This window comes from Gymnoscopelus microlampas (assembly GCF_963454915.1).
Source record: "Gymnoscopelus microlampas genome assembly, chromosome: 20".
Lineage (NCBI taxonomy): Eukaryota > Metazoa > Chordata > Actinopteri > Myctophiformes > Myctophidae > Gymnoscopelus > Gymnoscopelus microlampas.
The window spans coordinates 47,728,068-47,740,446 of record NC_139957.1 but is presented as its reverse complement, the minus strand read 5'-3'; the positions used below and the strand labels follow the sequence as shown (position 1 = coordinate 47,740,446).

Below are 12,379 nucleotides of genomic sequence, written 5' to 3'. Positions count from 1 at the left end.
AAAACATATCATGTATCCTTAGATTTTAGGATATGCTTATGGTCGAAAAATTAAGCTCTGTAAAAGGTGAAATAAGCCCTGTTAGCTCACTACACCACACCACTGTGTTACACTAAATGGAACAGAGCCTCCATTAGAACCACTGTGTTACACTAAATGGAACAGAGCCTTCATTAGAACCACTGTGCTACACTAAATGGAACAGAGCCTTCATTAGAACCACTGTGTTACACTAAATGGAACAGAGCCTTCATTAGAACCACTGTGTTACACTAAATGGAACAGAGCCTTCATTAGAACCACTGTGTTACACTAAATGGAACAGAGCCTTCATTAGAACCACTGTGTTACACTAAATGTAACAGAGCCTTCATTAGAACCACTGTGTTACACTAAATGTAACAGAGCCTTCATTAGAACCACTGTGTTACACTAAATGGAACAGAGCCTTCATTAGAACCACTGTGCTACACTAAATGGAACAGAGCCTTCATTAGAACCACTGTGCTACACTAAATGGAACAGAGCCTTCATTAGAACCACTGTGTTACACTAAATGGAACAGAGCCTTCATTAGAACCACTGTGTTACACTAAATGGAACAGAGCCTTCATTAGAACCACTGTGCTACACTAAATGGAACAGAGCCTTCATTAGAACCACTGTGTTACACTAAATGGAACAGAGCCTTCATTAGAACCACTGTGCTACACTAAATGTAACAGAGCCTTCATTAGAACCACTGTGTTACACTAAATGGAACAGAGTCTTCATTAGAACCACTGTGCTACACTAAATGGAACAGAGCCTTCATTAGAACCACTGTGTTACACTAAATGTAACAGAGCCTTCATTAGAACAACTGTGTTACACTGCATGGAACAGAGCCTTCATTAGAACCACTGTGTTACACTAAATGGAACAGAGCCTTCATTAGAACCACTGTGCTACACTAAATGGAACAGAGCCTTCATTAGAACCACTGTGCTACACTAAATGGAACAGAGCCTTCATTAGAACCACTGTGTTACACTAAATGGAACAGAGCCTTCTGTAGTGATGATTTCAAACAAACAAACAAAGCACACAGACAGAATGGCTCCTTCACTTTCATTAGTATCATTGGTAACAACCTGTGAAGGAAGTAAGACTAAGTAGTCTGTCTGTCTGTCTGTCTGTCTGTCTGTCTGTCTGTCTGTCTGTCTGTCTGTCTGTCTGTCCATCAGGTCCTTACTGCCAGTCTGTCTAACCCTTATGAAGACCAGACCGTCTGCCGTCTGCAGAGAGGAGGCCTGTGGAGACATCCTGGAACCCAGAGACACCTCCTGTCCTCTTTCTCTTCTCTTCTCCTCTTCTCTTCTTCTTCTATCTTCTCTCTCTTCCTCTCCTCCTCTTCTCCTCTCTATCTCTATCTATCTCTCTCTCTCGTTTAACCCTGCACTGTGCCAGTCTTCCCTGAATGGGCTCAGAGAATAGTAGGATAGCATAGCATAGCATAGCATAGCATAGCATAGCATAGCATAGCATAGCATAGCATAGCATAGCAAAGCATAGTATAGTATAGCATAGCATAGCATAGCATAGCATAGCATAGCATAGCATAGCATAGTATAGTATAGGATAGAGAATAGTAGGAAAGAAGAAGTCCTTCTCTGGTCTTTTGTTTTGTTTAGTTATTTTATCTTAACCCCCTGACCTCTGTGTGACCCCTGACCTCATTCTAAACCACAAGGAGAGTTTTTTTAGAAACGTCCCACAATGCAACACCACTAAAGCCCAACTTTTGAAAACGCCGCCCCCAGTTCCAGGTCAATCCTTCACTTAATCTTCCACATTTTCCAGGAAAAAAACACATTTTGAATTCCCCTCCAGAAGGCCTAATCTTTGCCCATTATAGCAGAATATTCAAATGTAGTTTTTGTTTTGTTCGTACAAACAGCAATTTCACCATCACTCCATTTTTATCGTTTTTCTTCTTCATCTTTCTAAAGACTTTTTGAAGTCTGCGCTCGTCTTTTTCTTCTTCTTCTTCTTCTTCTTCTTCTTCTTGAGTCCTAATCTTGGGGAGTGAAGATGAATCGTCCGGCTCCAGTAGAAATCACACACGATGGTCTGAGGTTCCTCCTCACACACAACCCAACCAACGCTCAGCTGGGACGATTTATCGAGGTCAGAGTTCATTTAGTTCACTATGACATTGGTTCTCAAAGTGGGGTCCGGGGACCCCCGGGGGTCCTCGAAGGAGTTCCAGGGGGTCCCCAGCTAAATGATTGATTAGGCACCAAATGGACCCTTATGGGTCTGTAACTCTGAGAGTGTACAAATTTGTACACTCTCAGAGTTACATTGACATAGATTTTACAATATAAATTGCAGTCCAAGTGATAGAAATGCCATTAAATGGGGGTCCGTAGCCCTAATGCATGTCAAACTGGGGGTCCTTGAAATTAAAATGGTTGAGAATCACTGCTAGAGCCGTAAAAAATCTCTTATGGGGGTCCCTGGCATATCTTTTGAAATGGGGGTCCACGGGCTAACAAGTGTCAATTTGGGGGTCCTTGACATGAAAAAGTTTGAGAACCACTGCACTATGATGGAAAATGGCGGTCGACAACCTTTAAAAAATAAACGAAATAAAAACTAAGCTATGATGATAAAAACTATGAAGATCTACTGTGTTTATAATGATAAACGTGTGATGTGTTGGTAGGACTTGAAGATCTACTGTGTTTATAATGATAAACGTGTGATGTGTTGGTAGGACTTGAAGGCCTACGGAGTGAACACTGTGGTCAGGGTGTGTGATGCGACCTACGATAAGACTCCAGTGGAACAGGAGGGAATACAAGTGTTGGTGAGAATTATGATAAAAAACATCTTTATAATAAAAATACATTCACAATCATTATAGAATGATAAAGACATGTTTCATCTCTAAAGGTGATCCTCACATACAGGGGGCTTAGATCATTGGTTCTCAAAGTGGGGTCCTTGAGGGAGTTCCAGGGGGTCCCCAGCTAAATGATAGATTAGGCACCAAATGGACCCTTATGGGTTTGTAACTCTGAGAGTGTACAAATGGAACCAAATGGACCCTGACGGGTCCATTTGGTTCCATTTGTACACTCTCAGAGTTACATTGACATAGATTTTACAATATAAATTGCGGTCCAAGTGATAGAAATGCCATTAAATGGGGGTCTGTAACCCTAATGTATGTCAAACTGGGGGTCCTTGAAATGAAAATGGTTGAGAATCACTGCTAGAGCTGTAAAAAATCTTCTCTTATGGGGGTCCCTGGCATATCTTTTGAAATGGGGGTCCGCGGGCTAATGAGTGTCAATTTGGGGGTCCTTGACATGAAAAAGTTTGAGAACCACTGGCTTAGATAGTATGTAAACCAGGGGTCTTGTTGTGTGTGTATGTTGGACTTATGCTTGTAGATCTGCTATTTTTTGGCTAATGTTCCCCCCAGAATAGGGATGTTAGGGTTCAAGTGGTTATTGTCCCGGACCCCCTGTTGACCCCCTGTTGACCCCCTCTCAAGTAAACATTGAATTCAGTTTAAAAACTGGTGTCTCCTCCCCGGCTCTCCAGGATTGGCCGTTTGACGATGGCTCCGCCCCTCCAGACCAGGTGGTTGATGATTGGATGAATCTGCTGCAGACTAAGTTCAGAGAGGTTCCAGGATGCTGTGTGGCTGTTCACTGTGTGGCTGGACTGGGACGGTACGTTTATGAATATTCATATTATATATGAATATTATAATAGTGTATATTAATATTATAATATTGTATATTAATATTATGTTATATTTGAATATTATAATATTATATTTGAATATTATAATATTGTATATGAATATTATGTTATATTGGAATATATGGATGCTGTGTGGCTGCATCCTTTTAATACAAGAGGGGGCCATGTTTTTTCAATTACTTTTTAATTGGAAAATGAAAAACATGAATATCAAATATCTAAATAGTGAATCAAGACACTTAAATTTGTAGAAATGTGTAGACGCTTTAATTTGTGTGAATTACATTAGATGTTGTTACACAAGTTGTAGCCTATTGTCTTATCCCCAATGGGATATATTTTATGATAATAAGTTAGCAGTCGTCCCTCATCATATCTTATAAGGAATGTTACACTTTCAAATAGCACGGCTGAGATACGCACGCCTCAGAGCCGAAGGAGGCGTCTACCTTTATATATCTATGCCTACACAGGCAAAGCGCGTGTAGTAGGCGGCTAATTTGTGCCTGATGGAAAATTACGTCATATTACAAATTAAAGTACTTTTAACACACACACACACACACACACACACGCTATAATGAGCGTTCTATAATAGGCCTATAGATAGATGTCATTCATTCATTTCACGCATTATTTCACCTCCGGTTTATTCAATATGAATTCATAATTATATTTGATTGACCCAAATCCACCCAAACTGTGGTTCAACGTGTGTGTGTTTTCAGGGCTCCTATAATGTGATGTTTATGTGTGTGTATTTCTATGTGTGTGTTTTCAGGGCTCCTATAATGTGATGTTTATGTGTGTGTATTTCTATGTGGGTGTTTTCAGGGCTCCTATAATGTGATGTTTATGTGTGTGTATTTCTATGTGTGTGTTTACAGGGCTCCTATAATGTGATGTTTATGTGTGTGTATTTCTATGTGGGTGTTTTCAGGGCTCCTATAATGTGATGTTTATGTGTGTGTATTTCTATGTGGGTGTTCCACAGGGCTCCTGTCCTGGTAGCTCTGGCTCTCATCGAGTGTGGAATGGAATATGAAGACGCTGTTCATTTCATCAGACTGTAAGTACAGACTATTATATCATAATATTTATAATGATAATTAATAATGTGTTCTTATGTACTGTACATTTCATCAGACTGTAAGGAGACTAGAGCAGATGATCTTAGATTACTATTTCTATGCATGTGATGCATTACCTAGAGTTTTCCTTTACTGTAAATGGCTCTGGATTAAGAGCCTCTGCTAAATGCCTACATTGTAAATTGTAAGCAGTATTTTAAATCTATTCTTTGACACACAGGGAGCCAGTGTAAGGATGTAAAAACTGCAGTGATATACTCCACTTTCTCACTATTAGTAAAGACATAACTTAATTAGGACTTAATTAGGTAGTATTTCTCTGTGTTAGTAAAGAGTTAAGCAGCAGCGTTCTGAACTGCAAACAGATGTCATACCTTTCATAAGTGTTGTATGATGGCTGTTTATGTTTGTTGACAGTAAACGTCGAGGAGCGTTTAACTCCAAGCAGCTTCTCTACCTGGAAAACTACAAACCCAGGATGTGTCTGAGGTTCAAAGACACCAACGGACAGAGCTGTGCTGTCATGTAGGATGTGTAGGCCTACCATCCATCATGTGGGATGTGTAGGCCTACCATCCATCATGTAGGATGTGTAGGCCTACCATCCATCATGTAGGATGTGTAGGCCTACCGTTCGTCTGCTTTTCATCATGTAGGATGAATCCTACCGTCTGTCTGTCTGCTTTTCAATCAGTGTTAATTTTGTCAGCTAAAACTATGACGAATAAGTTCTGTCGACTTCCTTTTTTTCACAGACGAAAACGAAATAAAAACTAAATAAAAAAGCTACGACGACTAAAACGATGACTAATTATATTGACAATTTTGTCAACAAATAAACACTAGACTAAAATGTTATGGAGGGACTAGTGGAGCAGAGATCCAGTAGGACTCTATATGCATGGTTGCGTGCGGGTGTCACACTCAGCCGATCGACACATTGTGAGCTTGTAGATCGGCTATTTTCGGCATGCAGCTAAGTATAAATCAGGCATTACGAAGCAATCGCGGCCCACGAAAATACATTTTAGTCAACTGAATCAACTGTAGATTTAGTCAACTAAAATCCTATATTTTGTCGACTAAAAACTAAAACATTTTGCTGACAAAATGAACACTGTGTCTGCTTTTTGACAGACTGTGTTGTCATGTTTGCGTGACGTAGCACACGCCACACAGACGCCATGCCGCAAAACACGCTCGTTCTCATTTTCAGCCACATGTCTGTGCTTCTACCTTTACCTGTTTATTTCATTATTCCAACATGCTGTGACCTCATGTCTCCATGCAGCTCCCCTCCTGACATAAAGACAGTCAAATAAGAGAATAAATGTATAACGGCAGGTTTCAGTGTGAAGAGAAATCATTCATGCATTTAAACAGATGTAGAGAATGAGCTGATTGCAATGCATTGTGGGAGTTATGTAGCATTTTTAAAAAAGTCCAGGTTTGAACCATGACAAAACTACAAATGTTCAAATGTCACAATGTAGATAAAGTCACTTATTGATGGATTACAAATACTATTATTCATAACATATTGTTGCTGTCAGGTAGAAACCTTATTTCCAAAACCATTTCTTTTCAGAAAATGTTTCATGCATTATATGCGAAAATGTTCAAAAATTGGCAAACTTCTTAAAATGATTTCCCAAAATGGTGAAAATCGCAGATATGCAAGCTCACAAGGAATCACATACCGTGAAGCGTTGTGAGCTTGGCTATTTTGCAATTTACAATTTACAATTTACAATTTATACATCAGACGCTCTTCATCCAGAGTGACTTACAGTAAACAAGGTAAACACATACATAGAATACAGAGACAGTGTAGTGTCTCAGTAAACTATAGGATCATAGAATACAGAGACAGTGTAGTGTCTCAGTAAACTATAGGATCATAGAATACAGAGACAGTGTAGTGTCTCAGTAAACTAGGATCACAGGTAAACAATGAACCTAGCATCAGTCTAAATTACATTTGAACCTTTGTATAAGACTGCATGGTCGTCAATGTCTTACTACTTTTGCGACACTTTCACAGGACAAAGTATAAAATAGGACATTTGTTTATGAAAAGGAAAAAATACAGAAAAAAATACGAAATCTAGGTTCTGCCCGACAACAACAATACATTCTATGTTGTGAGTGACATCATCCAGTAAATGACCAATCCAGTTCTGTCCTTCAACCTGCTAGAACAGTGGTTCCCAAACTACGGGTCGGGCCCCCTGGGGGTCCCCAGATGATTATCTTAATGTGCAACATTGTTTTCTCATTCAACAGTAAACAAACCAACATCTGCACATTTATAAAGTCACAATGTAAGGGCTTTTTAGTCCTTTTTAATACCAAATTGTCAAATATCACGTGAAAAAGAGGCAAACAGTGTGAGGCGTCGTGAGAACCGAGTCAAACTAAATGTAAATCCTCAACTCCTACAATTCCAAGTGCTTGTCAGGGTGGAAGGGCGCCAGTTCAAATATGATTATTTTGGGGGGTCACCAGTTCAAATATGATTATTTTGGGGGGTTGTGACCTGAACAGTTTGGGAACCCTTGGACTAGAACAGCATTTTAACATCAAACCTTTGTTGTTGTTAATGTTAGCAACACTATGACATGATGTTAATGTTAGCAACACTATGACATGATGTTAATGTTAGCAACACTATGACATGATGTTAATGTTAGCAACACTATGACATGATGTTACTGGTAACAACACTATGACATGATGTTACTGTTAGCGACATGATGTTAATGTTAGCAACACTATGACATGATGTTAATGTTAGCGACATGATGTTAATGTTAGCAACACTATGACATGATGTGGGAAAACCTTTAATAGAAGCTTTAATTATCATTTATTTAAATCACGCTCTGCTTTAAACAGGAACTTGTTGGTAAGAGTTGTTCAGTTTTAACACCAATACGTGAGGAGGATATTGTTACGTTTTGTTATTTCTAGTTTCTTATTGTGGGGTCGTTGGCGTGTTTTTGCGTACTGTACAGTAAGCTAGCTGTACTGTATGGTAAGCTAGCTGTACTGTATGGTAAGCTAGCTGTACTGTACGGTAAGCTAGCTGTCCTGTACGGTAAGCTAGCTGTACTTTACGGTAATCCGGAACCGAAGGAACCGAATCCAAACATTGAGGAACCCAGAATGGGTTCCATCACATTTAGGAACCGTTTCTGGAGGAAAAAAAGAAAAAAAGTATCACCCTGTCAGATCTGGACTGTGGATGTTATGTCTGATATACTATTATAATACCTGTTAAACTATAACTGTTATACCATAACTCTGAGAGTGTACAAATGGAACCAAATGGACCATTATGTGTCCATTTGGTTCCATTTGTACACTCTCAGAGTTACAGACCCATAGGGGTTGTTAACATCCTAAAGGATCCCAAACCCTAGAAAAACCACAACTTGGGAATTAGCTCTGTTACAAGTTCTGTATTCAACTATTTACTTAGGTAAAAAATACAAATATTATTGACTTTAAAATATATAGTAGGCCTACCAAAAGTATCAAAAGTAAAAGTACTCATTAAGCATACTATACTATACTGTACTATACTGTACTGTACTGTTGCTCTGTGTGGTTAAGCTGCTGTTATTGTATCTTTTAGCTGTTCTCCTGCGCTCGTTAACTATTTGTTTATTTATTAAATTGATTAGTTGATTGATTGATTTATTGATTGGTTCAGTGATTTGACCTGAACAAACCTCCTTTCTGTTCATTGACAATAAATAAAGATGATCATGTTTAAAGCTGTGGATGTTTCTTTGTTTGTTTGATTGATTTTATTTCATGAACAAGAAAACACTGACGGTCACAATTTATATTGTTAGTTAAAACAAAAAGTGTTTTGTTATAAAGTTAAAGCTCTATATTGTGATAGTAATCATTACTCTAGAGTGTTTGTTCAGTAACAGTGTTAAATAGATCTATATTGTGATAGTAATCATTACTATAGAGTGTTTGTTCAGTAACAGTGTAACTATAAAGAAAAACATCACATGGATGTAACTGGGACATATCATCAGTGTTGTAGCCTGGGGTTGATGGGTGATTCGGGTCTTGCAACATACACCCTCGCCCAGGTGACCCAGCCGGGGTTGATCAAGTAGGTCCCAGTAGCTTACTACCCACGGTCAGTCCTCTTAGGGAAAGACAGGGCCACTCAGTCCGCTTCTCCGGAACTACTCTGCTGGGGCCGGGGGAGAGGAGAGGCTCTGGCACGTGGAGGGACTAGGCTCTGTGGATGGCCTCCTGGCCGGGCTCCTCCTTCTCCGTCTCACCAGGTCCAGGACCTGAGCGTTGCACCAGACTCCCCCCGCTCCAAACATTTCATTCTGACGTGATGGTTCCTTGGCCGTGGTGGTGCTGAAAGGCCCTCCATAAAGGCCTCACTGTGGGTTTGTTGGGCTTCTTCCTCACGGAAGACACAGGATGGGGCGCCAACCAATACTGCTCCATATATACTAACCCATACTGCTCCATATATGAATATATATATACTAACCCATACTGCTCCATACTAACCCATACTGCTCCATACTAACTCATACTGCTCCATATATGTATACTAACCCATACTGCTCCCAGATGCCGTCTACATTCCGGCTGTCACCCGTCTCTCCGGTGGTCACCAAACTATTCCTGGTTGTCACATGTAATATATAGGCTACAATTTATTTTACTTTTTTTTTTTTTTTACATTTTATTATTGTGAATTTGTACTTCCATGTACTGTTGTTCCCATGTCTTACTAAATAAAGTACATCAATCAATCAATCAATCAATCAATCACAAAATGCATAATAAACTAGTTCTATAATATATATAATATATAATAATATATAGGCTACATAATGCATAACATATAGTTGTTGTGTAGGAGAGCTGGGGTATTGAAGGTGACGTGTTACAAAACAGACAGTAGATGGCGCCGTAGAACCACAATTGACCAAGAACTCTCTGCTATGATGAACCATTTCTTCATTCCTTCATGTTGTGATAAAACTTCTTTCTGAAGGTTTCAGCATCAATAACTATATATACTATAAGTATAACTATAACTATAACACATCAATAACTATATATACTATAAGTATAACTATAACACATACACACTGAAAGGTATGTGAGAGTAAAACCTTTTTATTACAAAGTTAACTGACACATTGAACTGAACAAAGTTACATTTATTCATATGTGTTTATCTAATAAGGATGTTTTTCCCCCAATGTAATTGATAAGAATAATACATAAATATAATTATATATTTACTATAATTGTCGTATTGTGCACACGCATAAACACTTGCTTGCTTAACAAGCAAGTGTTTATGCGTGTGCGCGCTGCACGGGCACATGCGCGTGCGTGCATGCATGCTAAAGGGGCGGAGCCTGCACGTCATACGCCACACCCCCACAAGAGACGAGCCTCCTCCGGTCCAATCAGCGTGCAGAACGACGGTCCTCCTCTGGTCCAATCAGCGTGCAGATGGATTCTGGTCCAATCAATGCGCAGAACGCAAGCAGGGCGACATGCTTCAGTGTGTTTGTTCAGTCATGCGTCCTAACAGCTCTGTGTGTGTTTGTGTGTGTACGCGCACGCACACTGGACCCAAATCCTGACACACACACACACACACACACGCACACACACACACACACACACACACACACACACACACACACACACACACACACACACACACACACACACACACACACACACACGCTACAGCTCTGGAGCTGAACGCTAAGCAGGTAGGTTCACTTTATAAACATGTTTTATATACATGTCTGTCTGTCTGTCTGTCTGTCTGTCTGTCTGTCTGTCTGTCTGTCTGTCTGTCTCTCTCTCTGTGTTCTCAAACTTTTCTACATCATCCTCCTGGTCTCTCTTTATCTCTAACAGTGTGGATCCTGTCAGAGTTACAGACCCTATAGTCACTATTATCATAGTGTTATGTGTATTAGTAATCTGTCTGCATGATGTTATATTATCTATTTACCAAGATACCATAGAGGTCATGTTTACTCTGCTTAATACCTTTAAACTGACAACTGTAGACGTGTGTGTGTGTGTGTGTGTGTGTGTGTGTGTGTGTGTGTGTGTGTGTGTGTGTGTGTGTGTGTGTGTGTGTGTGTGTGTGTGTGTGTGTGGATACATTGTGCTACATGTTGTGATCAGGACTGGTTACATTGTAGCTTCATGTGGAACCTCTCCCTTCGTATAGCTCCCAGTGGTGGAACACTTAAGTAAAAGTATCAATACTGCAATGTAGAAATACAAGTAAGAGTTCACAATTCAAAATGGTTGTGAGCTTGTAGATCTGCTATTCTCAAATAGCCTAGGTATAAAATAGGGCTAAAGTTGTTAATGTATGTTTTATAATGTAATACTAATAATGTATATCTGCAAAGTAACTATAGTAACCAACGTTTTCAAATAATTGTAGTGGAGTAAAAGTGCAATATTTGATGTAGTGGAGTAGAAGTAAAAGTACTGAAAATTGGAAATACCTCAAAATTGTACATAAGTACAGTACTTGATAAATGTACTTTGTTACTTAATTACACCACTGATAGATAGCTCCAAGACGGGGTTCCACAGCGTGGGGTGCAGACAGGGGGCGACACCGCAGAACATTGATTCTTACCGTTTTCTACACATCGAATCCATAAAGTAAAGCTCAGCCCTCCTGCTCTCAGATGTTTGACATCTTAACGTTCAAGAGAACTTCACAGACGTGTTGAAACAAGCGTTTAAATGACTTATTTAGTCAGCCTGTGGCCAGTCAACCCCCGTCCGCACGCGCTGTACTGCTCCCGTAAGATTGCATTGGGGAAACGTGGCCACAGGCTGAATGAAAGAGTGATTTAAACGCTTGTTTCAACCCGTCGGTAAAAATGTCTTGGCCGTTAAAATGTCAAACATCTGAGAGCAGGAGGACTGAGCTTTACTTTAGGTAAACCATGTGTGGAAAAAGGTCAGAATCATGCATAGCGGCCAATTGTCGCCGGTGTCTCCCCCTGTCTGCACCCCACACTGTGCATCTATAGGAGATATACAGGAGGGAGATGTTCACATGGAGACAGACAGACAGACAGACAGACAGACAGACAGACAGACAGACAGACAGACAGACAGACAGACAGACAGACAGACAGACAGACAGACAGACAGACAGGACAATGTTTACATTGTAACAAGTGTCTGTTGTTGTTATCAACCATGTGTAAACATGAAGTCACATCTATAGGTTGATTGTTTAGCTGTTACCTCCTAGTTGCTTTAGTTGTCTCTCTGTGATCTTATTTATGTGAAAATTTACCTTGTATATTGTTAGAGGTCATGTTTACTCTGCTTTGAGAAATGCCTTTAAACGGACAACTGTAGACACAACAAGGTCTTTGTTTGGATACATTGTGGCTGTATGTATATTCTGAGCAGGGATTTGTCATGTTGTAGTCAATAGGACAAGTGTTTACATTGTAACA

General features: G+C 39.8%; 2 protein-coding genes across 5 annotated transcripts in view; both read left to right on the top strand.

Moving 5' to 3' along the window:
• The window catches only part of LOC311036592 (protein tyrosine phosphatase type IVA 2-like), a 31,944-nt gene extending 23,771 nt beyond the window's left edge, over positions 1-8,173 (top strand). For 2 of the 3 annotated variants that reach the window (XM_084045375.1, XM_084045376.1), the window contains exons 4-8: positions 1,227-2,169; positions 2,762-2,854; positions 3,598-3,728; positions 4,757-4,831; positions 5,271-8,173. In XM_084045375.1, the coding sequence (XP_083901501.1) occupies positions 2,074-2,169; positions 2,762-2,854; positions 3,598-3,728; positions 4,757-4,831; positions 5,271-5,382 (507 nt within the window). In that variant the 5' untranslated portion in view covers positions 1,227-2,073 and the 3' untranslated portion in view covers positions 5,383-8,173. The remainder of the gene's footprint in view (positions 1-1,226; positions 2,170-2,761; positions 2,855-3,597; positions 3,729-4,756; positions 4,832-5,270) is intronic. The other variant, XM_084045377.1, reaches the window with a different exon arrangement.
• Positions 8,174-10,575: 2,402 nt separating this feature from the next.
• ston2 (stonin 2) overlaps positions 10,576-12,379 on the top strand; it is a 45,327-nt gene continuing 43,523 nt past the window's right edge. For both annotated transcript variants that reach the window (XM_084044751.1, XM_084044750.1), the window contains exon 1: positions 10,576-10,642. The gene's annotated coding sequence lies outside the window, so the exon portion shown is untranslated. The remainder of the gene's footprint in view (positions 10,643-12,379) is intronic.